Here is a 27,648-nt window from a genome sequence, read left to right as displayed (position 1 = left end):
ATGGAGACCCAAAGAATTGGGAGAATCCCAGGGTCGGGAGGGACCCCCAAAGGACATCTAGTCCAGCCTCCTTCTCCCATGTCTATGGACATTATTAACTAAACAATAGTCAGCCAAAGATGGACCTAATAACATTGCACTGAATGGCGGGGGGGAGGGCTTTGGACCCAATTCATCCTTATGGGTTTCCTCGAGAATAAAAGTGACATAGAGAGTAAGAAAGCCCATCGCCTCCTCGTTCCATTGAGACCAAACTCATGTCTATGGACATCATTATGACTAAACAACAGTCAGCCAAAGATGGACCTAATAACATTGCACTGAATGGCGGGGGGGGGAGGGCTTTGGATCCAATACATCCTTATGGGTTTCCTCGAGAGTAAAAGTGACATAGATGGTAAGAAAGGCAATCGTTTCATCTTTCTATTGAGACCAAACCCATGTCTATGGTCATCATTATGAGTAAACAACAGTCAGCGTAAGATGGACCTAATAACATAGCACAGAATGGCGGGGGGGGGGGGCTTTGGACCCAATACATCCTTATGGGTTGTCTCGAGAGTAAAAGTGACATAGATGGTAAGAAAGGCAATCGCTTCCTCTTTCCACTGAGACCAAACCCATGTCTATGGACGTATTTATGACTGAGCAACAGGAAGCCAAAGATGTATATACTTCTACAGCTTCCTCTTTGCATTGATGGGTGGGGGGCACAGCTTTGGACCCGCATTGTGTCCTTTAGACTTCCTCGAGAGTAAAAGTGACATAGAGAGTAAGAAAGACAATCGCTTCCTCTTTCCATTGAGACCAAACCCATGTCTATGGACATTATTATGACTAAACAATAGTCAGCCAAAGATGGACTTAACAACACTGCACTGAATGGCGGGGTGGGGGTGGGGGGCTTTGGATCCAATACATCCTTATGGATTGTCTCGAGAGTAAAAGTAACATAGATAGTAAGAAAGCCAATCGCTTCCTCTTTCCATTGAGACCAAACCCATGTCTATGGACATCATTATGACTAAACAGCAGTCAGCCAAAGATGGACCTAATAAAATTGCACTGAATGGCGGGGGGGGGGGGAGAGCTTTGGACCCAATACATCCTTATGGGTAGTCTCAAGAGTAAAAGTGACATAGATGGGAAGAAAGGCAATCACTTCCTCTTTCCATTGAGACCAAACCCATGTCTCTGGACTTCTTTATGACTGAGCAGCAGGAAGCCAAAGACGGATATACTTCTACAGCTTCCTCTTTGATTGATGGGAGGGGGGCACAGATTTGGATCCGCATTGACCCCTTTAGGCTTCCTCGAGAGTAAATATCACATAGACTGTAAGAAAGCCCATCGCTTCCTCTTTCCATTGAGACCAAACCCATGTCTCTGGACCTCTTTATGACCGAGCAACAGGAAACCAAAGATGGATATACTTCTACAGCTTCCTCTTTGCATTGATGGGAGGGGGGCACAGCTTTGGACCCGCATTGACTCCTTTAGAGTTCCTCAAAAGTAAAAGTCACACAGACAGGAAGAAAGATAATCGCTTCCTCTTTCCATTGAGACCAAACTCATGTCTATGGACTTCATTATGACTGAGTAACAGGAAGGCAAAGATGGATATACATTGATGGGAGGGGGGGGCACAGCTTGGGACCCGCATTGACTCCTTTAGACTTGCTCGAGAGTAAAGATCACATAGACTGTAAGAAAGGCAATCGCTTCCTCTTTCCAGGGAGCCCAAACACTTGGGTCTTGGTTTTTCATTTTCTTGTCAGGAGAGTGGAAAAGAGAAGTCGCAAAAACAAGGAGAGGACAAACCCGACAATTGAGGTCGGGGCGGGAGGGGGGGGGAGGCGCGTGACGTCAGGGTTGTGGGCGGGGCCAGGCTTGGCTCCCTCCCTCCTTCATCCCTCCTTCATCCTTTCCTTCCTTTCTTTCCTTCCTTCCTTCCTTCCTCAGCAGGGATGGCGACGGAGGAGCTGGCCGGGAAGCTGAGCCGCCGACTCCGTGTTGGAGATGAAGGAGGAGGAGGAGGAGGAGGATGCCTGGAGGAGGAGGAGGAGGAGAGCGAGCTGGGGGCCAAGCTGCAGAGAAGGGCCGAGCTGGCCTCCGAGTCCCCCCCCACCCCCGGGTCCCCCCACCGGGTCTTCAGCCCACACACCGAATTCCGGGAATTCTCCCGCAAGCAGATCAAGGACATGGAGAGGCTCTTCAAGCAGTGAGTCCCTGCAAACCACCACCACCATCAGGGGAAAGGGGGCCTCTGAGCATGGGCAGAGGGCAGGCGAGGATCAGGATACAATGCCGTCACCATCCGGGATCAAAAATGCTACTATTCGTAATATTAATATGATATGATCAATATAATCAATAATCAATAATGCTACTAGTCAAAAGTGCTACTATATTAGGGAACGGGGAGGTGGCTCCTGAGCATGGGCAGAGGGCAGGCGAGGATCAGGATACAATGCCGTCACCATCCGGGATCAATAATGCTACTATTCGTAATATTAATATGATATGATCAATGTAATCAATGATCAATAATGCTATTAGTCAAAAGTGCTACTATATTAGGGAACGGGGAGGTGGCTCCTGAGCATGGGCAGAGGGCAGACAGTGATCATAAGGCAACATCATCTTCATCCGCGATCATAATGCAACATCATCCTCATCCGGGATCAATAATGCTACTATTAGTAATATTGATATTATATGATCAATATAATCAATATAATCAATAATGCTATTAGGGAAAAGTAAGGTGGCACCTGAGCATGGGCAGAGGGCAGGCGAGGATCAGAATACAATGCCGTCACCGTCCGGGATCAATAATGCTACTATTCGTAATATTAATATGATATGATCAATATAATCAATAATGCTACTATTCGTAATATTAATATGATATGATCAATGTAATCAATAATCCATAATGCTATTAGTCAAAAGTGCTACTATATTAGGGAACGGGGAGGTGGCTCCTGAGCATGGGCAGAGGGCAGACAGTGATCATAAGGCAACATCATCTTCATCCGCGATCATAATGCAACATCATCCTCATCCGGGATCAGTAATGCTACTATTAGTAATATTGATATTATATGATCAATATAATCAATAATCAATAATGCTATTAGGGAAAGGGAATGTGGTTCCTGAGCATGGGCAGAGGGCAGGTGAGAATCAGGATACAATGCCGTCACCGTCCGGGATCAATAATGCTACTATTAGTAATATTAATACTATATGATCAATATAATCAATAATGCTATTAGAGAAAAGTAAGGTGGCACCTGAGCATGGGCAGAGGGCAGGCGAGGATCAGAATACAATGCCGTCACCGTCCGGGATCAATAATGCTACTATTCGTAATATTAATATGATATGATCAATATAATCAATCATCAATAATGCTATTAGGGAAAGGGAAGGGGGCTCCTGAGCATAGGCAGAGGGCAGACAGTGATCATAAGGCAACATCATCTTCATCCGCCATCATAATGCAACATCATCCTCATCTGGGATCAATAATGTAATTGTTATCTATAATAATATTATATGATCAATATCATCAATAATCAATAATGCTATTAGGGAAAGGGAAGGTGGCTCCTGAGCATGGGAAGAGGGCAGGCGAGGATCCTAATACAATGCCGTCATTGTCCGGGATCAATAATGCTACTATTAGTAATATTAATATTATATGATCAATATCATCAATAATAATAATATATTATCAATATCAATAATCAATAATATTAATATATTATCAATATCAATAATCAATAATGCTATTAGTCAATAGTGCTACTATGTTAGGGAAAGAGGAGGTGGCTCCTGAGCATGGGCAGAGGGCAGGCGAGGATCAGAATACAGTGTCATCCTCATCCAGGATCAATAATGCTACTATTAGTAATATTAATATGATATGATCAATATCATCAATAATCAATAATGCTATTAGGGAAAGGGAAGGTGGCTCCTGAGCATGGGCAGAGGGCAGGCAAGGATCAGAATACAATGTCATCACCGTCCGTGATCAATAATGCTACTATTAGTAATATTAATATCATATGATCAATGTAATCAATAATCAATAATGCTATTATTTAACAGTGCTACTATGTTAGGGAAAGGGGAGGTGGCACCTGAGCATGGGCAGAGGGCAGGTGAGGATCAGAATACAGTGTCATCCTCATCCGGGATCAATAATGCTACTATTAGTATATATGTTCAGTATAATCAATAATCAATAATGCTATTAATAATAATATTATTATATGATGAATATTGTCAATAATCAATAATGCTATTATCAATAACATTATATGATCAGTATCATCAATAATCAATAATGCTATTAATAATATTATTATATGATCAGTATCATCAATAATCAATAATGCTATTAATAATATTAATATATTGTCAATATCGTCAGTAATCAATAATGCTATTCATATCAATATTATATTATCAATATCACCAATAATCAATAATGCTATTAATAATATTAATATATTATCAATATCATCAATAATAAATAATGGTGTTATTTATAAGATTATAAATATAGTCAATAATCAATAATGCTGTTATTAATATTAATATATTGTCAATATCATCAATAATCAATAATGCTATTCATATCAATATTATATTATCAATATCATCAATGATCAATGATGCTATAATTAATATTATTTTATCAATAATCAATAATTAATATTATATGATCAATACCATCAATAATCAATAATGCTATGATTGTTAACCCTAACTCCCAGAGTCAGACATGACTGGACTTAACGTCAGGGGAAACCTTTACCTTTATGATTGTTAATATTAATATTAAGTATCAACATTGTCAATAATCAATAATGCTACGGTTGGGTTGTTGTATGTCTTTCGGGCTGTGTGGCCATGTTCCAGAAGCATTCTCTCCTGACGTTTCGCCCACATCTATGGCAGGCATCCTCAGAGGTTGTGAGCCATGGATGATTATTTATAATATTGTATTATCAATGTCATCAATCAATCTATATATATAAAAGGGTAATGGTATCACGGCACCGGACAAAACAACTAAACTAAACGCCCCACAACCTCGAAAATTGACAGCACAACCTCTCATCCACGCCTCTACGTTCATACAACAAAAAGAAAAGAAAAATTAAGTCTTAGCCACAGCAACACGTGGCCAGGCATAGCTAGTAATCAATAATGCTGTTATTATTATTATCAACTTCTCGGCTCTCCTTGAGGATCTGAGCACCCTAATCGGCTTTTCGGAGGAGAATCGGAAGATTAATCTGGATCCTCGTTTGCCGTGGGCGGGAGGGATTAGTCACCGATCGGAATAAGACGGGAAGGCGCCTGCCCACTTACTGCTTAGCAGGCCCGTCTACACACAAGGCTTTGCACCACTTTTGGGGTCCTTGGGAAACTACACATCCCACGGAGCCTTAGCAGTTCAATACGGTATGATAAGTTTCCTAAGAACGCCTCTCCGTCTTGATTTCCCTGGCATTCGGTGGATCCCTGTCTGCCAAAAGCTTTGGACCGCAATCGACCGCAAATAGATTTATGTCGACATCAAGGCTTCCGATTTCTTAGGAAGAGGCATAAAACCTCCCCGGGGCCCATTTCATTCTTTACAGAGCTAAACAACCTTATTTTGTTTAGGAAAGTGTGCTTCGGAGCCAGTCACACGCTACAAATCCCATTACGTAACACGATTACCCATTTACCTTCCTCGGCTAAAGTCCCCCATTGTGCTATTTTCAAGGAACTGGGTTACTTGTATGAAAAATCCTTAAGACTATTCCGGGGATGGGATTTCGTACTCCTGGGAGTTGTAGTTTCTTTTCCGCCTCCTCGGCCAAACTACAACGGCGAGGATCCCATGGCATTGAGACACCGCCGTTCTGCTCTGTCTCAAAAGTTAATCTATAACCACACCACGTCTTTCAGGAGTAGAAAAACAAATACGTTCCTTGGTGGGTCCGGCTCGCTCCGGATCAGCCCGGGCTGTGTGTTTGTTCTCGTTGCAGGAAACGCCAATTAAGTCTTATTATTCCGCACTGATAATTCTGTAAGCCCAAGGCGGGCCGTTTGTGTACACTGAGAAGGAGCGGAGTGAAATTTCACCACTCTGAGAATCAACTGAGCGTTGACTCACAATTCAGCGGCCTTAGCATTGTTGACATCTTGAGAGTACACTGTGGGACAAAGTTGGATGGTTGGGATAACTAAAGTAGGCCAGTGGTTGGATAGTTGAGTCAACTAGAGTGTGCCAGTGGTTGGGTAGTTGAATCAATATGAGTAGACCAGTGGTTGGATAACTGAGTCAATTAAAATGGTTGGATAATTGAGTCAACTAGAGTAGGCCAGTAGTAGCATATTTGAGTCAATATGAGAAGATCAATAATTGGATAGTTGAGTCAATAGTAGTGACTGAGTAGTTGAGTCAATGTGAGTAGATCAACGGTTGGATAGCTGAGTCAACTTGAGTGGTTGGATAGTTGAGTCAACTAGAGTGTGCCAGTGGTTGGGTAGTTGAATCAATATGAGTAGACCAGTGGTTGGATAACTGAGTCAATTAAAATGGTTGGATAATTGAGTCAACTAGAGTAGGCCAGTAGTAGCATATTTGAGTCAATATGAGAAGATCAATAATTGGATAGTTGAGTCAATAGTAGTGACTGAGTAGTTGAGTCAATGTGAGTAGATCAACGGTTGGATAGCTGAGTCAACTTGAGTGGTTGGATAGTTGAGTCAACTAGAGTAGGCCAGTAGTAGGATAGTTGAGTCAATATGAGAAGATAAATGGTTGGATAGTTGAGTCAATAGGAGTGATTGGGTAGTTGAGTGAATGTGAGTAGATCAACGGTTGGATAGCTGAGTCAATGAAAGTGTTTGGATAGTTGAGTCAACTAGAGTAGGCCAGTAGTAGGATGGTTGAGTCAATATGAGAAGACCAGTAGTTGGATAGCTGAGTCAACTAAAGTGGTTGGATAGTTGAGCCAACTAGAGTGATCCAATAGTAGAGTAGTTAAGGCAATGTGAGTAGACCAGTAGTTGGATAGCTGAGTCAAGTATAGTGGATCAATAGTTGGATGGTTGGGTCAACAAGAGTGGGCCAATGGTTGGATAGTTGAGTCAATATAAGTAGACCAATGGTTAGATAGTTGAGTCAACTAGAGTGGGCCAATGGTTTGATAGCTGAGTCCACAAGAGTGGTTGGATAGTTGTCATTACAAGTAGACCAGTGGTTGGATAGTTAGGTCAACTAGAGTGGGCCAAGGGTTGGGTTGTTGAGCCAACACGGATGTAGACCCCAGGCCTCTGACTCATGCGTGGTTGGTTGATCGAGAGGCCACTTTCCCTGGCTTTTCTGAACGTGGTCTTCTTCACTTTAGTTGAAACTTAACTCTAGGTTGTATTTGTAGGTACGACGCAGGGCGAGACGGCTTCATTGACCTGATGGAGCTGAAGCTGATGATGGAGAAACTGGGGGCTCCCCAGACGCACCTGGGGTTGAAGAACATGATCAAGGAGGTGGACGAAGACTTTGACGGGAAGCTCTCCTTCCGAGAGGTAGGACGGATGCGGAATCCTAAGAGGCGGGTTGTTATGTGCTTGGAGACCTTTAGTAGTTACTCTGTGTTGCATCCTCTCCTCTTCCTTCTCGTTCAGTTTCTCCTGATCTTCCGCAAAGCCGCAGCCGGGGAGTTGGAAGAAGACAGTGGCTTGCACGCCTTGGCCCGGCTGTCGGAGATCGACGTCTCCACGGAAGGGGTCAAAGGGGCCAAAAGCTTCTTCGAGGCCAAAGTAAGGAACTTTTACAAGCTCTTGAACCTCCTCTGTCTAAACGACAACACATGGGATCCCATAGCATTGAGCAAGTGAGGTCAAACACCGAGCCCTTGATGGAGTACTTCCTCATTCTTTCAATTTTTATGGTGTCGTAAATCAGTTAAATTAGCCTCCGCTCATAAAGCGGTACCTAAACTTACTACTCGACAGGTGCAACTGTCTTTCAGGCTGAATAGGTCAACAGCAAGCTGGACTATTTATGGTCAGAAGCTTACCCTGACCCAGGCTGGTTTCGAATTGATGATCTCTCGGTCAGTAGATTTATTGCTGCTGGCTACTAACCAGTTGCACCACAGCCCATGTCCCTCTTTCATTCGATTAGCCCAAAAACCTTCAGAGTTTTCGATTCTTTGGTGGTGTGTAAGAACAAGAAACGGGAGCATCCGGGTTTTGCTGAGGGGCATCCGGATGTCACCCATGGTGGTAGGAGAGATCTGGACGAGTAGAGGCCAAAATGTGGGTCTTTGGTGGTGTGTAAGAACATCCAGGTCTTGCAGGAGGGCATCCAGATGTCACCCGTGGTGGTAGGAGAGATCTGGACGAGTAGAGGCCGAAATGTGGGTCTTTGGTGGTGCGTAAGAACATCCAGGTCTTGCAGGAGGGCATCCAGATGTCACCCGTGGTGGTAGGAGAGATCTGGACGAGTAGAGGCCGAAATGTGGGTCTTTGGTGGTGTGTAAGAACATCCAGGTCTTGCAGGAGGGCATCCGGATGTCACCCGTGGTGGTAGGAGAGATCTGGACGAGTAGAGGCCGAAATGTGGGTCTTTGGTGGTGTGTAAGAACATCCAGGTCTTGCAGGAGGGCATCCAGATGTCACCCGTGGTGGTAGGAGAGATCTGGATGAGTAAAGGCCAAAATGTGGGTCTTTGGTGGTGTGTAAGAACATCCAGGTCTTGCAGGAGGGCATCCAGATGTCACCCGTGGTGGTAGGAGAGATCTGGACGAGTAGAGGCCGAAATGTGGGTCTTTGGTGGTGCGTAAGAACATTCAGGTCTTGCAGGAGGGCATCCAGATGTCACCCGTGGTGGTGGGAGAGATCTGGACGAGTAGAGGCCGAAATGTGGGTCTTTGGTGGTGTGTAAGAACATCCAGGTCTTGCAGGAGGGCATCCAGATGTCACCCGTGGTGGTGGGAGAGATCTGGATGAATAGAGGCCGAAATGTGGGTCTTTGGTGGTGTGTAAGAACATTCAGGTCTTGCAGGAGGGCATCCAGATGTCACCCGTGGTGGTAGGAGAGATCTGGATGAGTAAAGGCCAAAATGTGGGTCTTTGGTGGTGTGTAAGAACATCCAGGTCTTGCAGGAGGGCATCCAGATGTCACCCGTGGTGGTAGAAGAGATCTGGACGAGTAGAGGCCGAAATGTGGGTCTTTGGTGGTGTGTAAGAACATCCAGGTCTTGCAGGAGGGCATCCAGATGTCACCCGTGGTGGTAGGAGAGATCTGGACGAGTAGAGGCCGAAATGTGGGTCTTTGGTGGTGTGTAAGAACATCCAGGTCTTGCAGGAGGGCATCCAGATGTCACCCGTGGTGGTAGGAGAGATCTGGATGAGTAAAGGCCAAAATGTGGGTCTTTGGTGGTGTGTAAGAACATCCAGGTCTTGCAGGAGGGCATCCAGATGTCACCCGTGGTGGTAGGAGAGATCTGGACGAGTAGAGGCCGAAATGTGGGTCTTTGGTGGTGCGTAAGAACATTCAGGTCTTGCAGGAGGGCATCCAGATGTCACCCGTGGTGGTGGGAGAGATCTGGACGAGTAGAGGCCGAAATGTGGGTCTTTGGTGGTGTGTAAGAACATCCAGGTCTTGCAGGAGGGCATCCAGATGTCACCCGTGGTGGTGGGAGAGATCTGGATGAGTAGAGGCCGAAATGTGGGTCTTTGGTGGTGTGTAAGAACATCCAGGTCTTGCAGGAGGGCATCCAGATGTCACCCGTGGTGGTGGGAGAGATCTGGATGAGTAGAGGCCGAAATGTGGGTCTTTGGTGGTGTGTAAGAACATCCAGGTCTTGCAGGAGGGCATCCAGATGTCACCCGTGGTGGTAGGAGAGATCTGGATGAGTAGAGGCCGAAATGTGGGTCTTTGGTGGTGCGTAAGAACATTCAGGTCTTGCAGGAGGGCATCCAGATGTCACCCGTGGTGGTGGGAGAGATCTGGACGAGTAAAGGCCAAAATGTGGGTCTTTGGTGGTGTGTAAGAACATCCAGGTCTTGCAGGAGGGCATCCAGATGTCACCCGTGGTGGTAGAAGAGATCTGGACGAGTAGAGGCCGAAATGTGGGTCTTTGGTGGTGTGTAAGAACATCCAGGTCTTGCAGGAGGGCATCCAGATGTCACCCGTGGTGGTAGGAGAGATCTGGACGAGTAGAGGCCGAAATGTGGGTCTTTGGTGGTGTGTAAGAACATCCAGGTCTTGCAGGAGGGCATCCAGATGTCACCCGTGGTGGTGGGAGAGATCTGGATGAGTAGAGGCCGAAATGTGGGTCTTTGGTGGTGTGTAAGAACATCCAGGTCTTGCAGGAGGGCATCCAGATGTCACCCGTGGTGGTGGGAGAGATCTGGATGAGTAGAGGCCGAAATGTGGGTCTTTGGTGGTGTGTAAGAACATCCAGGTCTTGCAGGAGGGCATCCAGATGTCACCCGTGGTGGTGGGAGAGATCTGGATGAGTAGAGGCCGAAATGTGGGTCTTTGGTGGTGCGTAAGAACATTCAGGTCTTGCAGGAGGGCATCCAGATGTCACCCGTGGTGGTGGGAGAGATCTGGACGAGTAGAGGCCGAAATGTGGGTCTTTGGTGGTGCGTAAGAACATTCAGGTCTTGCAGGAGGGCATCCAGATGTCACCCGTGGTGGTGGGAGAGATGTGGACGAGTAGAGGCCGAAATGTGGGTCTTTGGTGGTGCGTAAGAACATTCAGGTCTTGCAGGAGGGCATCCAGATGTCACCCGTGGTGGTGGGAGAGATCTGGACGAGTAGAGGCCGAAATGTGGGTCTTTGGTGGTGCGTAAGAACATCCAGGTCTTGCAGGAGGGCATCCAGATGTCACCCGTGGTGGTGGGAGAGATGTGGACGAGTAGAGGCCGAAATGTGGGTCTTTGGTGGTGCGTAAGAACATTCAGGTCTTGCAGGAGGGCATCCAGATGTCACCCGTGGTGGTGGGAGAGATCTGGACGAGTAGAGGCCGAAATGTGGGTCTTTGGTGGTGCGTAAGAACATTCAGGTCTTGCAGGAGGGCATCCAGATGTCACCCGTGGTGGTGGGAGAGATCTGGACGAGTAGAGGCCGAAATGTGGGTCTTTGGTGGTGCGTAAGAACATTCAGGTCTTGCAGGAGGGCATCCAGATGTCACCCGTGGTGGTGGGAGAGATCTGGACGAGTAGAGGCCGAAATGTGGGTCTTTGGTGGTGCGTAAGAACATTCAGGTCTTGCAGGAGGGCATCCAGATGTCACCCGTGGTGGTGGGAGAGATGTGGACGAGTAGAGGCCGAAATGTGGGTCTTTGGTGGTGCGTAAGAACATTCAGGTCTTGCAGGAGGGCATCCAGATGTCACCCGTGGTGGTGGGAGAGATCTGGACGAGTAGAGGCCGAAATGTGGGTCTTTGGTGGTGCGTAAGAACATCCAGGTCTTGCAGGAGGGCATCCAGATGTCACCCGTGGTGGTGGGAGAGATCTGGACGAGTAGAGGCCGAAATGTGGGTCTTTGGTGGTGCGTAAGAACATTCAGGTCTTGCAGGAGGGCATCCAGATGTCACCCGTGGTGGTGGGAGAGATCTGGACGAGTAGAGGCCGAAATGTGGGTCTTTGGTGGTGCGTAAGAACATTCAGGTCTTGCAGGAGGGCATCCAGATGTCACCCGTGGTGGTGGGAGAGATGTGGACGAGTAGAGGCCGAAATGTGGGTCTTTGGTGGTGCGTAAGAACATTCAGGTCTTGCAGGAGGGCATCCAGATGTCACCCGTGGTGGTGGGAGAGATCTGGACGAGTAGAGGCCGAAATGTGGGTCTTTGGTGGTGCGTAAGAACATTCAGGTCTTGCAGGAGGGCATCCAGATGTCACCCGTGGTGGTGGGAGAGATCTGGACGAGTAGAGGCCGAAATGTGGGTCTTTGGTGGTGCGTAAGAACATTCAGGTCTTGCAGGAGGGCATCCAGATGTCACCCGTGGTGGTGGGAGAGATCTGGACGAGTAGAGGCCGAAATGTGGGTCTTTGGTGGTGCGTAAGAACATTCAGGTCTTGCAGGAGGGCATCCAGATGTCACCCGTGGTGGTGGGAGAGATGTGGACGAGTAGAGGCCGAAATGTGGGTCTTTGGTGGTGCGTAAGAACATTCAGGTCTTGCAGGAGGGCATCCAGATGTCACCCGTGGTGGTGGGAGAGATCTGGACGAGTAGAGGCCGAAATGTGGGTCTTTGGTGGTGCGTAAGAACATCCAGGTCTTGCAGGAGGGCATCCAGATGTCACCCGTGGTGGTGGGAGAGATCTGGACGAGTAGAGGCCGAAATGTGGGTCTTTGGTGGTGCGTAAGAACATTCAGGTCTTGCAGGAGGGCATCCAGATGTCACCCGTGGTGGTGGGAGAGATCTGGACGAGTAGAGGCCGAAATGTGGGTCTTTGGTGGTGCGTAAGAACATCCAGGTCTTGCAGGAGGGCATCCAGATGTCACCCGTGGTGGTGGGAGAGATCTGGACGAGTAGAGGCCGAAATGTGGGTCTTTGGTGGTGCGTAAGAACATTCAGGTCTTGCAGGAGGGCATCCAGATGTCACCCGTGGTGGTGGGAGAGATGTGGACGAGTAGAGGCCGAAATGTGGGTCTTTGGTGGTGCGTAAGAACATTCAGGTCTTGCAGGAGGGCATCCAGATGTCACCCGTGGTGGTGGGAGAGATCTGGATGAGTAGAGGCCGAAATGTGGGTCTTTGGTGGTGTGTAAGAACATCCAGGTCTTGCAGGAGGGCATCCAGATGTCACCCGTGGTGGTAGGAGAGATCTGGACGAGTAGAGGCCGAAATGTGGGTCTTTGGTGGTGTGTAAGAACATTCAGGTCTTGCAGGAGGGCATCCAGATGTCACCCGTGGTGGTGGGAGAGATCTGGATGAGTAGAGGCCGAAATGTGGGTCTTTGGTGGTGTGTAAGAACATTCAGGTCTTGCAGGAGGGCATCCAGATGTCACCCGTGGTGGTAGGAGAGATCTGGATGAGTAGAGGCCGAAATGTGGGTCTTTGGTGGTGTGTAAGAACATTCAGGTCTTGCAGGAGGGCATCCAGATGTCACCCGTGGTGGTAGGAGAGATCTGGATGAGTAGAGGCCGAAATGTGGGTCTTTGGTGGTGTGTAAGAACATCCAGGTCTTGCAGGAGGGCATCCAGATGTCACCCGTGGTGGTGGGAGAGATCTGGATGAGTAGAGGCCGAAATGTGGGTCTTTGGTGGTGTGTAAGAACATCCAGGTCTTGCAGGAGGGCATCCAGATGTCACCCGTGGTGGTAGGAGAGATCTGGACGAGTAGAGGCCGAAATGTGGGTCTTTGGTGGTGTGTAAGAACATCCAGGTCTTGCAGGAGGGCATCCAGATGTCACCCGTGGTGGTGGGAGAGATCTGGATGAGTAGAGGCCGAAATGTGGGTCTTTGGTGGTGCGTAAGAACATCCAGGTCTTGCAGGAGGGCATCCAGATGTCACCCGTGGTGGTGGGAGAGATCTGGACGAGTCGAGGCTGAAATGTACGTCTTACTTACTACCTTTTGCGAGTAACGTTGTCCCCTCTCTCAGGTCCAAGCCATGAACGTCACCAGCCGCTTCGAGGAGGAGATCAAGGCGGAGCAAGAGGAGAAGCGGCGGCAGGCGGAGGAGATGAAGCAACGCAAAGCGGCCTTCAAGGAGCTCCAGTCGGCCTTCAAGCAGTGACGGGACCGCCGTTGCCGCGCTAGGCGAACGTGGTGCCGCCGGAAACGCCTCGAGCGGCCGTTTGACCGATCTGTCGCAGGTCACGCGGCTGCTGAAGGCCCAGAAGTCGACCCCGATGGCCGGTTGGCAACCCTGCATGGCTTGCGCGAGGGGGTCGGTGCCGGAAAGACGCGTCCCTCTGCGTCCCGCGCTGTAAATACCGCAGCCCCCACAACGCGCCGCCTCCATCCGCATGCCCGTGGGCCTGTGCTGTGTGTTGCCCTGTGAGTGGTGTCTCTTTGTCCGGGTGGGGCGCTCCCCCGCTCTTGGTGTGGCCCCAGCATTTGCACATGGGACTTATGCGTGTTGTGTTGTCTCCCAGCCGATGGTACGGTGATCGCTGTGGTCGTGTCTCAATGTGTTTAAGACGGCAGAGAGCAGGGGTGGCCGTGTCGGTGGGGCAGCGAATCCGGTTCGGTTCCTTAAAGGAAACACTTCCCCTCGGCTTGTAGCAGAGAAAGTTCGTTCTGTAGGCCTCTCTTTGAACATCTCCCCCCAGGCTCACTACCTGTCCCCACCCTATTTGTCTTGAAAATGGGATTAAAAAGTGCCAAGAGATTCCAAAACACGTCAAACCCTGTCAGGATGGGGCCCTGAGAGAGGAAATTACTCACCGTGGGTCAGATTAACCTGTCTTGGGCTCAACTGTGTCTCAGACGAGGTCCGAACCCTAAGGAAAAGCTTCCCCTTGATTTGTAGCAGGAGAAAGTTTGTTCTGTAGGCTTTGCTTTGAACATCTCCCCCCGGGCTCACTAGCTGTCCCCACCCTATTTGTCTCGAAAATGGGATTAAAAAGTGCCAAGAAATTCCAAAACACGTCAAACCCTGTCAGGATGAGGCCTTGAGAAAGTAAATTACTTGCAGTGGGTCGGATTGTCCTGTCTTAGGCCACATTGGGCTCAACTATGTCTCAGATGAGGTCCAAACCCTAAGGAAAAGCTTCTCCTTGACTTGTAGCAGGAGAAAGTTCATGCTGTAGGCCTCGCTTTGAACATCTCCCCCCGGGCTCACTAGCTGTCCTCACCCTATTTGTCTCAAAAATTGGATCCAAAAGTGCCAAGAGATTCCAAAACATGTCAAAGCCTGTCAAAAACGCTCACCGCAAACCGTGGAAAACGCCAAATCTCAGCCCAAATGGCGATGGGATGTCACGTCGCTTCCTGTCTCCATTTCAGCCAATATGGGGCCAAAGAAATAGGTATTTTGAGCGCATGGAGGGGTGGAACAACTCAGTTAATAATTTCCATGGGTTGTGTGTAAATACTCCACTTGCATTCCTTTCCCTGCATGGAATTGCTATTGGGCTACCTGACGTGAACATTTGGGGAGTTGTAGTCCATCGATGCAACGTTTCCAAGCTCTGTCTTGCTTTGCATGGGGAGGGTGATATCGAGGTAATAATAACCCCACATCCTTGTGGTAACGAGAAGAGGCGATGGTTACAAAAGAGGTAAAGAAGTAGGGCTCCCCGTCCTCTTATTTGGACGACTCCATCCCAAGCATGTTGTCCTGTGATGTCTCATCCGTGTTCAGTGTCCAAGCTGGGAAAACCCGCCCTCAAGTGCTTTTCGATGTCTGTACGGTTTCGATCGGGGACTTTGTCGTTTTCCCCGATGTTTTCTTGCATGTGCTGTGATCTAAAAAGGACCGCCGACCCTGTGTTTAGTAGCCCAACATCAACCTCCGAGGAGGAGAAATTGTCCTAGTTGGTTGGCCAACGTGCGGCCAACTTTTCCCAGTCTCCTCCCGAATATTTCGTCGAATCTGGTTCGGCATCGAACGAGGAGCTCGTTCACGTAGATGACCTCATACGAGTGGGATCCTTTCAGGTATCGCCGGCCGGAAGGGACCCCAAAGGCCATCTAGTCCAGCCCTATTCTGCCAAAGTGTATATCAGGCACTTTACAGAAAGAGAGACACGGACTATATAACTACATTGGGTACGCAAACAAAGAAGATATCACATTTCACTCCACATTCTACATGAATAAATTACCACCCCTTCTTCTTGCTCCTGGAGAAGAGACCCACGCGTGGGCCATCTGTCGGGAGGGATCGGGTGGCGTGACCAAAACAACAACATTGCCACCATAGCATCCTAGAGTTCGAAGGGGCACCCAAAGGCCATCTAGTCCGACCCAAGAGCCATTTAATAGAATCCTAGAGTTGGAAGAGACACCCTTCTAAGCCGCTCAAGGTTAGCATTAGTAAGAATAACAACAACAATATGAAATCCAGCTGTGTCTTTGTGTCAATAATAATAATAATAATAATAATAATAAGGAATTCTAGAATTGGAAGAGACACCCTTCTAAGCCACTCAAGGTTAGTATTAGTAAGCATAACAACAACAACAACAATACGAAATCCACCTTATGTATCTCATTTGCTGTCTCTTTGTGTCAATAATAATAATAGGGAATTCTAGAGTTGGAAGAGACACCCTTCTAAGCCGCTCAAGGTTAGTATTAGTAAGCATAACAACAACAACAATACGAATTAGTAAGCATAACAACAATACGAAATCCAGCATATGTATCTCATTTGCTGTCTCTTTGTGTCAATAAAAATAATAATAATATGAAATTCTAGAGTTGGAAGAGACACCCTTCTAAGCCACTCAAGGTTAGTATTAGTAAGCATAACAACAACAACAACAATACAAATTAGTAAGCATAACAACAACAACAATACGAAATCCAGCATATGTATCTCATTTGTTGTGTCTTTGTGTCAATAATAATAATATAGAATTCTAGAGTTGGAAGAGACACCCTTCTAAGACGCTCAAGGTTAGTATTAGTAAGCATAACGACAACAACAATGCGAATTAGTAAGCATAACAACAACAATACGAAATCCAGCATATGTATCTCATTTGCTGTCTCTTTGTGTCAATAATAATAATAATAATAGGGAATTCTAGAGTTGGAAGAGACAACCTTCTAAGCCACTCAAGGTTAGTATTAGTAAGCATAACAACAACAACAATACGAATTAGTAAGCATAACAACAACAATACGAAATCCAGCATATGTATCTCATTTGCTGTGTCTTTGTGTCAATAATAATAATAATATAGAATTCTAGAGTTGGAAGAGACACCCTTCTAAGCCGCTCAAGGTTAGTATTAGTAAGCATAACAACAACAACAACAATACGAATTAGTAAGCATAACAACAACAATACGAAATCCAGCATATGTATCTCATTTGCTGTGTCTTTGTGTCAATAATAATATAGAATTCTAGAGTTGGAAGAGACACCCTTCTAAGCCGCTCAAGGTTAGTATTAGTAAGCATAACAACAACAACAATACAAAATCCAGCATATTTATCTCGTTGGTTGTGTCATACTCTGTTTTTTGTGTCAATAATAATAATAATAATAATCTAGAATTCTAGAGTTGGAAGAGACACCATCAAAGCCCTCCCGACAGATGGCCATTCAATACTTCTCCTTTCTGGGCTTGCTTTTCCACACAAATTTTCTTTCGGGGTTTTTGGGAGATTATGCTTCTTTAAAAAGTCTTAGAAACTTTATTTTTTCACAAAGGTTTAGGGGGGGGGAAAAGGAACCAGGGATGGGTTTGGGAAAGCACTATTTTGAAATCATTCCTTTTTTTTGGAGGGGTTGAAAATAATATGTCTGTATTTTACGGGGGGGGGAATAAATACGTCGCTGTCCATTCCGAACACTGCTCCATTTCAGTGGTATGGTTTTATTTTTTTTAATCCAGAAATTATTAAAAAATGAAAATATATTTCATAAGCAGCTCACGGTGTCTTGAAGTTCTTTTTCTTTCTCGTACCAGACAGGGGAATTTGATAGTTTCGGGTTTCGCCCAAGGTGCTTATATTGAAAAAAGAATTCCTAAAAATCAATGGATGACCGGATCTTTCCGAAACTTTGCAGGAATTATATCCTACTCATGTTCTGTTTGTGTGGGAAAATTGAAGTTTTTAAAATAAAAATATATATTTGTAAAAAACTTTTTTAAATTCCTAAAAATCACTGGAGCGAAACATTCTGAAACTTGGCCGCCTAACAGTTGCAAATATATCCTATAAGTGTGGGAAGTTTCATCCTGATAGCCAAAATATTTCTAATTTTTCAGTCCTCTGGGACCGAGAGAGTGTGACTCGCCTAAAGTAGTTACATTGGGGAAAAAATTCCTAAAAATCAGTGGATGACCGGATCTTTCCGAAACTTTACAGGAATGATGCCCTACTCATGGTCCAACTCTGCAAAGAAATTGAAGTGGATACCTCTTTTGGTTTGTTAAAAATTATATATATTAAAATAAATAAAAATATATATTTGTAAAAACTTTGAAAAATTCCTAAAAATCGGTGGATGAGCGAAATGCTCTGAAACTTGGCAGGCTTAAAGTCATAGATGTTGCCTACAAGTGTGGCAAGTTTCATCTTGATAGTCATAAAATCAACAGAGAAACGAGCCACTAGTTTGTTATGCATCGACACTATAGATTTCCCAACGGTAGGCAAGGGATCTTCTATAAATATCACGATATCGTCTGCGAACATTTCCAGCTTTTCACCTTGACTTCTTATCCGTATCCCTTTAATCAATAAATCAATTTTAGTTAATGCTTAGACCAAAGGTCTTTCACGTACAGAACAAACAAATACGTACATATGAACCCAATTATAAAATACCAAAAATATAAAATTCAAAATATGACATCAACGAATTTTGGTATAGTTAGGAGCCAAGTAAAATCCAATCTTATTGAAGACTTAAATGAGAGAGCTTTGAATAAATGCATTTTCCCGAGGACAGCCCACGTAAATGGCCATGACGCATTGTCAAGTGCTTTTTCTGCATCTAAAAATATATCAAAGCGGCCTGTTGTTTACTTACAAATCTCATACTACTCCAGGATATACAAAAACATATTTTAAAGTAGGCAGCTCTAAACAAGGACTGGATACTAAGGGTGTGTGGAATCCCGGAGATCGATTCAAAATTCGGATAATTTCAGAACCCACCGAATACGAACCCTCTGGAAAAAAAAATCCCAAAAAATCAGTAGAGTGGTGAAATTATTTAATTTAATTTAATTTAATAACTGATTTTATATTTAATTAATTTAATTTAATATTCAATTGATCTTATATTTTATTTTACTTAATATTCAATTTAATTATATTATATTTTATATTCAATTGATTTTATATTTAAATTATATTCAATATTCAATTCAATATTCAATTCAATTTTCAATTGATTTTATATTAAATCGCATTAAATATTCATTTAAATTATATTTAATTTAATATTCATTTTATATTTCCTTAATTTAATTTAATATTATTTTATATTTACTTAATTTAATATTCAACTTATTTGATATTTCCTTAATTTAATTTTAATATCCAACTTATTTTATATTTCCTTAATTTAATATTCAATTCATTTTATATTTCCTTAATTTAATATTATTTTATATTAAATTTAATATTCAAATTTTATATTTACTTACTTTAATATTCAACTTATTTTATATTTCCTTAATTTAATATTCAATTCATTTTATATTTACTTAATTTAATATTATTTTATATTAAATTAAATTTAATATTCAGGTTATTTTATATTTACTTACTTTAATATTCAACTTATTTTAAATTTACTTACTTTAATATTCAACTTATTTTATATTTCCTTAATTTTCAATTTATTTTATATTTCCTTAAATTTCAATTTATTTTATATTTACTTATTTTAATATTCATTTATTTTATATTTACGTAATTTAATTTAATATTCTATTTATGTTATATTTAAATTATATTTAATATTCAATTAATTTAATTTAATATTCAATTGACGGACGGCCTTCGCTGTGACATATCCGCTCCGGGTTTTAGTCCGATCGCATTCACCGACTATTGAGAACGAGGCGAAACCCGGTCAGGGCCATGAAAAGAACATTCCTTCTTTTAATAGCCATTCCTGATAATTTTTCCTACGTACCGATAACTCCGCAAGGTCAGATAGACTTGGCTTCGGATCAATGCCAGGCTTTGCGTATATATATACACCCGGTGTTCCTCTGAGCATGCCTAAACCGCTTTCCGCTCACCATGTTCACGCTCCTCTTTGTGGCTCTGTTTGCGGGCTATGGTAAGTACGAGTGCATCTACACTGTGGGATTAATGCGGTTCAGCTCCACTTTCTTTCTCTCGTTCACTCGTTCTTTCTTCCTCAGCCCACGGCTGCGGCAAACCGGCCTATTTGCCCAACGTCTCCCGGGTCGTCGGAGGCGAAGACGCGAAGCCCCATAGCTGGCCTTGGCAGGTAAGATTCCCTGGAAGGCACCATCCGATCCCTCCCGACAGATGGCCACTCACCCACCTAGAGATTATTAGTAGCCATAGAATCCTAGAGTTGGAAGGCCACCCAGTCCAATACCAATAGAATCTTAGCGTTGGAAGAGACACCTTTCTAAGCCGCTTAAGGTTAATATTAGTAAGCATAACAACAACAATGATAATACAAAATCCAGCATATATATCTCATGGCATGACAACAACAACAACAACAACATCCCCACCATAGCATCCTAGAGTTGGATGGGGCACCCAAAGGCCATCTAGTCCGATGCAAGAGCCATTTAATAGAATCTTCGTGTTGGAAGAGACACCTTTCTAAGCCGCTTAAGGTTAATATTAGTAAGCATAACAACAACAATGATAATACAAAATCCAGCATATATATCTCATGGCATGACAACAATAACAACAACAACAACAACCACCCCACCATAGCATCCTAGAGTCGCAAGGGGCACCCAAGGCCATCTAGTCCGACGCAAGAGCCATTTAATAGAATCTTAGCGTTGGAAGAGACACCCTTCTAAGCCGCTTAAGGTTAATATTAGTAAGCATAACAACAACAATGATAATACAAAATCCAGAATACATCTCATTTGCTGTGTCATACTCTGTCTTTGTGTCAATAATAATAATCATCATCATAATCATATAGAATCCTAGAGTTGGAAGGGATCCCCAAAGGCCACCCAGTCCAATCCTATTATCCCAGGCAGGAAGATAGAACTATTGTATTGTTATACAGCCAGGTGGCCATCTGTCGGGAGGGATCGGGTGGCGTGACAACAACAACATCCCCACCATAGCATCCTAGAGTCGAATGGGGCACCCAAAGGCCATCTAATCCAACGCAAGAGCAATTTAATAGAATCTTAGCATTGAAAGAGACACCTTTCTAAGCCGCTTAAGGTTAATATTAGTAAGCATAACAACAACAATAATAATACAATATCCAGCATATATATCTCATTTGCTGTGTCATACTCTGGGTCAATAATAATCATCATCATAATCATATAGAATCCTAGAGTTGGAAGGGACCTCCAAAGGCCACCCAGTCCAATACTATTCTCCCAGGCAGGAAGATAGAACTATTGTATTGTTATACAGCCAGGTGGCCATCTGTCGGGAGGGATCGGGTGGCGTGACAACAACAACATCCCCACCATAGCATCCTAGAGTCGAATGGGGCACCCAAAGGCCATCTAATCCAACGCAAGAGCAATTTAATAGAATCTTAGCATTGAAAGAGACACCTTTCTAAGCCGCTTAAGGTTAATATTAGTAAGCATAACAACAACAATAATAATACAATATCCAGCATATATATCTCATTTGCTGTGTCATACTCTGGGTCAATAATAATCATCATCATAATCATATAGAATCCTAGAGTTGGAAGGGACCTCCAAAGGCCACCCAGTCCAATACTATTCTCCCAGGCAGGAAGATAGAACTATTGTATTGTTATACAGCCAGGTGGCCATCTGTCGGGAGGGATCGGGTGGCGTGACAACAACAACATCCCCACCATAGCATCCTAGAGTTGGATGGGGCACCCAAAGGCCATCTAGTCCAACGCAAGAGCCATTTAATAGAATCTTCGTGTTGGAAAAGACACCCTTCTAAGCTGCTCAAGGTTAATATTAGTAGGCATAACAACAATAATAATACAAAATCCAGCATATATATTTGCTGTGTCTTTGTGTCAATAATAATAATAATAATAATAATAATAATAATAATAATAATAAATTGACAAAATTACGATCTGCCAACTGCAAAAGGCCACCCTGCTGGGATCTGCACGCATCATCCGAAAATACATCACACAGTCCTAGACACTTGGGAAGTGTTCGACTTGTGGTTTTGTGAAACGAAATCCAGCATGTCTATCTTTTTTGCTGTGTCATACAATGTTGTTGTGTCAATAATAATAATAATAATAATATAGAATTCTAGAGTTGGAAGAGACACCATCAAAGCTCTCCTGACAGATGGCCATCCAGCTCATGCTTAGTAGGAATCATAAAAACCATAATACTAATAATAATAGCACAGAATCCTGGATGAATAACAACAACAACAACAATAATAACAACGAATCCTAGAGTTGGAAGGGACACCCAAAGGGTCACCATGCAGTCCAACCCCCCTTCCACCAGGCAGGAAGGCACCATCCGATCCCTCCCGACAGATGGACATCCAACACCTCTCCTTTTCTGGGCTTGCTTTCCAGGTCTCCCTCCAGTATGACAAGAACGGGGTCTGGGCCCATACCTGCGGCGGGACCCTCATCGAGTCCAACTGGGTGTTGACGGCCGCCCACTGCATCAGGTAAAGCGGATGGAAACAGCCACGTGTCCCAATGCTACAGAGTCCTGGGAATTGTAGTTCGGCAAGGACAGAAACGACAAATGTGAGAGTGAAAGAGATGTAGGCTCAAAATGTTAGTGGAGACCTGCTTCAAGCTTGGTATCTCACCAAGGAATTTTCCCGTCTCCTTTTATAATGATAATAATCATAATAATGATCATTATCATTATGTCTATTATTATTATTATTATTATTATTATTATTATTATTATTATTTATTATCTATATAAATAAAAATATTATATCCGTCCGTTAGGAACCTTGTATCTCCCAAACTACTTCAGGGATTGCTATGAAACTTGGACACAACATGGCATGTGTTTTAAGCCTACACTCACAAACCTGACACACCTGAGCAAAGTAAAAGTAAACCCCATTAGAAAACGGTGATACGTCTGTCTTTTCTTTCCCATTGAACCAGACTGGGCCACAGAAATACATGATGGGTACAGCTAGTTAATAATAATAATAATAATAATAATAATAATAATAATACAACTCCCAGTCTTATTGCAAAAGGGCTCGTCCCTGGAGATCAGTACGAAGTGATGAGGTTTTGAGGGTCTGGAAAAACAAACTATGTCGTTGGCTGATTTGGGTCGCGATGTTTTACTTATTGCAGCTCCAGCCGGACGTACCGGGTCCTTTTGGGGAAGCAGAACTTGGCGGAGGAAGAGGCCGGGGCGGTGGCCGTGCCCGTGGAGAAGGCCATCGTCCACGAGAAGTGGAACTCCTTCTTGGTCCGGTAAGTGGGGTGCATTGCATGTGAGGTGTATCTGCAAGTGGATATATACGGAGAAGGAGGGAATCCATCTTCCTCTCTCATGTGTGACTCAGTGTGAGTATCTGCCTGTGTTGTATGTTACTATCTGATGACTCTGTTTTGTAAATACAAGGAACCCGTGGCTATCTAAGGAGGAGGAAAGTATCCATCTTCCTCTCTCCTGTGTGACTCAACCTGAGTATCTGCCTGTGTTGTATGTTACTATCTGATGACTCTGTTTGTAAATACAAGGAACCCGTGGCTATCTAAGGAGGAGGAAAGTATCCATCTTCCTCTCTCCTGTGTGACTCAACCTGAGTATCTGCCTGTGTTGTATGTTACTATCTGATGACTCTGTTTGTAAATACAAGGAACCCGTGGCTATCTAAGGAGGAGGAAAGTATCCATCTTCCTCTCTCCTGTGTGACTCAGTCTGAGTATCTGCCTGTGTTGTATGTTACTATCTGATGACTCTGTTTGTAAATACAAAGAACCTGTGGCTATCTAAGGAGGAGGAAAGAATCCATCTTCCTCTCTCTTGTGTGACTCAGTCCGAGTATCTGTCTACATTGTATGTGACTATCTGATGGCTCTGGTTGTTTGTAAATACAAGGAACCGGTGGATTGCGCCTTCCGCAAATGCGTAGTTTGCTTACCGCTTGAGCCGCCCCTGGCTGACTCAGTCTGAGTATCTTCCTGTGTTGTATGTTACTATCTGATGACTCTGTTTGTAAATACAAAGAACCCGTGGCTATCTAAGGAGGAGGAAAGTACCCACCTTCCTCTCTCCTGTGTGACTCAGCGTGAGTATCTTCTCGTCTCGTTTATCCAGGAACGACATTGCGCTGCTGAAGCTGGCGGAACCCGTCTCGTTCAGCGACACCATCCAGCCTTCTTGCCTCCCGGCGGAGGGATCCCTGCTGTCCCAGGACTACCCCTGCTACGTCACCGGGTGGGGCCGCCTCTGGAGTGAGTGTGGGGTGTACAGGAGGGCCACTTCACCTATCAGCAGCCAATGCAGTGACACCACAAGGCACCCCTGGGTCGTCACCTAGCAGTACAAACAGAGATTGATGGATTCTGTGACTATAACTGTTTTGGGAAACGGCTGGTGGGAATCGCAATCCGTGTCTTTTTTTCTCCCGCAGCCAACGGCCCGATAGCGGACAACTTGCAGCAAGGGCTCCTCCCGGTGGTGGACCACGAGACCTGCACCCAGCGGGACTGGTGGGGCTCCATGGTCAAGGACACCATGGTCTGCGCCGGAGGCGGGGAGATCTCCGGGTGCAACGTAGGTCATGGGGGGACCCCAAAGGCCCGTTTTACCTTCAACACACCACCCGATCCCTCCCGACAGATGGCCAAATGTTCTCTTCCCTCTCCCTGTAGGGTGATTCCGGTGGGCCCCTGAACTGTGCAAGCGGCGACACGTGGGAGGTCCACGGCATCGTCAGCTTCGGGTCGGGACTGGGCTGCAACACCGCCAAGAAGCCCACCGTCTTCACACGCGTGTCGGCCTACATCCCCTGGATCACGGAGGTAAGCGGGCTCAGAGTTGTTAGCAATTACACTTCTGAATATAATAATAATAATAATAATAATAATAATAATTGTTATTATTATTCATGGGAAGGTTAGCAATTACACTTCTGAATAAATTATTATCATTATTATTATTATTAATGGATGGGAAGGTTCGCAATTACACTTCTGAATATATTATTATTATCATTATCATTATTATTATTATTAATGGATGGGATGGTTAGCATTTACACTTCTGAATATATTATTATCATTATCATTATTATTATTATTAATGGATGGGAAGGTTAGCAATTACACTTCTGAATATATTATTATTATCATTATCATTATTATTATTATTAATGGATGGGAAGGTTAGCAATTACACTTCTGAATATATTATTATTATCATTATCATTATTATTATTATTAATGGATGTGATGGTTAGCAATTACACTTCTGAATATATTATTACCATTATCATTATTATTATTATTAATGGATGGGAAGGTTAGCAATTACACTTCTGAATATATTATTATTATCATTATTATTATTATTAATGGATGGGAAGGTTAGCAATTACACTTCTGAATATATTATTATTATCATTATCATTATTATTATTATTAATGGATGGGATGGTTAGCATTTACACTTCTGAATATATTATTATCATTATCATTATTATTATTATTATTAATGGATGGGATGGTTAGCATTTACACTTCTGAATATATTATTATTATTATTATTATTATATTATTATTACTAATGGATAGGAAGGTTAGCAATTACACTTCTGGATATATTATTATTATTACTATCATCATTATTATTATTAATGGATGGGAAGGTAAGCAATTACACTTCCTAATATATTATTATTATTATTATTATTATTATTATTATTATTATTATTATTGGATAGGAAGGTTAGCAATTACACTTCCTAATATATTATTATTATTATCATTATTATTAATGGATGGGAAGGTTAGCAATTACACTTCTGAATATATTTGTTATTATTATTATTATTATTATTGGGAAAGTTAGCAATTACACTTCTGAATAAATTATTATTATTATTATGTATTATCATTATTATTATTATTATTGGGAAGGTTAGCAAGTACACTTCTGAATATATTTATTGTTATTATTATTATTATCATTATTATTATTATTATTAATGGATGGGATTGTTAGCATTTACACTTCTGAATATATTATTATTATTATTATTATTATTAATGGATGAGAAGGTTAGCAATTACACTTCTGAATATATTTGTTATTATTATTATTATTGGGAAAGTTAGCAATTACACTTCTGAATAAATTATTATTATTATTATGTATTATTATTATTGGGAAGGTTAGCAATTACACTTCTGAATAAATTATTATAATTATAATAATTATATTATAACATAATAGTTATTATTATTATTAATGGGAAGGTTAGCAATTACACTTCTGAAATAATAATAATAATAATAATAATAATAATTATTATATCATAATAGTTATTATTATTATTAATGGGAAGGTTACATTACACTTTTGAATAATAATAATAATAATAATAATAATAAATCTCTTTTTTTTTCCTATGGCAGAAAATCAACTCGAACTGAAGATTTTGAATCCGTCCCGAGAAAAGCTAAATAATAAAGACTTCTTTGCAATTGTTTGTTGTCGGTGTCTTATTCTTTTCCTACGGTCTTTTCCAGCGAAGGTGCATCTACACTGTAGATTTAACGCAGTTTGACACCACTTTAAGCACCATTGGCTCAATGCTATGGGATGGGTGGGATTTGTAGTTTGGTGAAGCCCCAGCCTTCATAGAATTATATTATTAGAGGGAGCCCCAAAGGCCATCCAGACCAACCCCAATGCCACCATTTGAGAATAAACCATCCGATCCCTCCCAAAAGATGGCCATCCAACCATATACATATAATTCTCATATATATATATATATATATATATATATATATATATATATATATATATATATGATAGGTGTCTAATAGAATCCTAGAGTTGAGATCCCCAAAGGCCATCCAGTCCAACTTCATTCTGAGAAGGCACCATCCAATCCCTCCCAACAGATGGCCATCCAGATATATATATAAATACACACACACACATATATATATATGATGTATCATAGAACCCTAGAGTTGGATGGGCACCCCAAAAGTCATGCAACCCAACCCCAATCTGAGAAGACACCATCTGATCCCTCCTGACAGATGGTCATATATGTATACGTATACTATATACATACACACACACATATATGTGATAGACATATCATAGAACCCTAAGTTGGAAGGGACCCCCAAAGGCCATCCATCTTAACCCCATCCGATCCCTCTCGACAGATGGCCATCCAGCCATAGATAGATACTATCTATCTATCTATCTATCTATCTACCTATTTATTTATCATAGAACCCTAGAGTTGGAAGGGATCCCCAAAGGCCATCCATCCCAACCCCATCCGATCCCTCCCGACAGATGGCCATCCAGCCATAGATACTATTTATCTATCTATCTATCTATCTGTCTGTCTGTCTGTCTATCTATCTATCTATCTATCTATCTGTCTGTCTGTCTGTCTATCTATCTATCTATCTATCTACCTATTTATTTATCATAGAACCCTAGAGTTGGAAGGGACCCCCAAAGGCCATCCATCCCAACCCCATCCGATCCCTCCCGACAGATGGCCATCCAGCCACAGATAGATACTATTTATCTATCTATCTACCTATCTATTTATCTATCTAAGA

The 27,648-nt window shown here is 43.3% G+C and overlaps 2 protein-coding genes across 2 annotated transcripts; both read left to right on the top strand.

Annotated features, from left to right (window-relative positions):
• The first annotated feature begins 1,885 nt into the window (after positions 1 to 1,885).
• efhd2 (EF-hand domain family member D2) lies at positions 1,886 to 17,589 on the top strand. The gene is made up of 4 exons (XM_062965917.1): positions 1,886 to 2,221; positions 7,458 to 7,605; positions 7,705 to 7,839; positions 13,642 to 17,589. The coding sequence occupies exons 1-4, from the start codon at positions 1,968 to 1,970 to the stop codon at positions 13,774 to 13,776; spliced, it is 672 nt and encodes a 223-aa protein (XP_062821987.1). The 5' UTR covers positions 1,886 to 1,967; the 3' UTR covers positions 13,777 to 17,589.
• Positions 17,590 to 19,694: 2,105 nt separating this feature from the next.
• Positions 19,695 to 26,537, top strand: LOC134294512 (chymotrypsin-C-like). The gene is made up of 8 exons (XM_062965901.1): positions 19,695 to 19,965; positions 20,051 to 20,139; positions 22,414 to 22,511; positions 23,173 to 23,295; positions 24,146 to 24,282; positions 24,462 to 24,604; positions 24,703 to 24,852; positions 26,467 to 26,537. The coding sequence occupies exons 1-8, from the start codon at positions 19,926 to 19,928 to the stop codon at positions 26,482 to 26,484; spliced, it is 798 nt and encodes a 265-aa protein (XP_062821971.1). The 5' UTR covers positions 19,695 to 19,925; the 3' UTR covers positions 26,485 to 26,537.
• Positions 26,538 to 27,648: the final 1,111 nt, after the last annotated feature.

Source organism: Anolis carolinensis, unplaced genomic scaffold (genome assembly GCF_035594765.1).
Source record: "Anolis carolinensis isolate JA03-04 unplaced genomic scaffold, rAnoCar3.1.pri scaffold_15, whole genome shotgun sequence".
In the NCBI taxonomy this organism is placed as follows: Eukaryota; Metazoa; Chordata; class Lepidosauria; order Squamata; family Dactyloidae; genus Anolis; species Anolis carolinensis.
The sequence above is the reverse complement of the archived record's forward strand: the minus strand, read 5'-3'. Positions and strand labels throughout refer to the sequence as shown.

Bases quoted from the DNA above. Each gene is read 5' to 3' on its own strand.
- efhd2 (XM_062965917.1), top strand. From the start codon at position 1,968: ATGGCGACGGAGGAGCTGGCCGGGAAGCTGAGCCGCCGACTCCGTGTT. The intron at 2,222-7,457 runs GTGAGTCCCTGC...TTGTATTTGTAG, and splicing joins ATGGAGAGGCTCTTCAAGCA to GTACGACGCAGGGCGAGACG. The intron at 7,606-7,704 runs GTAGGACGGATG...CTTCTCGTTCAG, and splicing joins GGAAGCTCTCCTTCCGAGAG to TTTCTCCTGATCTTCCGCAA.
- LOC134294512 (XM_062965901.1), top strand. From the start codon at position 19,926: ATGTTCACGCTCCTCTTTGTGGCTCTGTTTGCGGGCTATG. The intron at 20,140-22,413 runs GTAAGATTCCCT...CTTGCTTTCCAG, and splicing joins CCCATAGCTGGCCTTGGCAG to GTCTCCCTCCAGTATGACAA. The intron at 22,512-23,172 runs GTAAAGCGGATG...TACTTATTGCAG, and splicing joins ACGGCCGCCCACTGCATCAG to CTCCAGCCGGACGTACCGGG.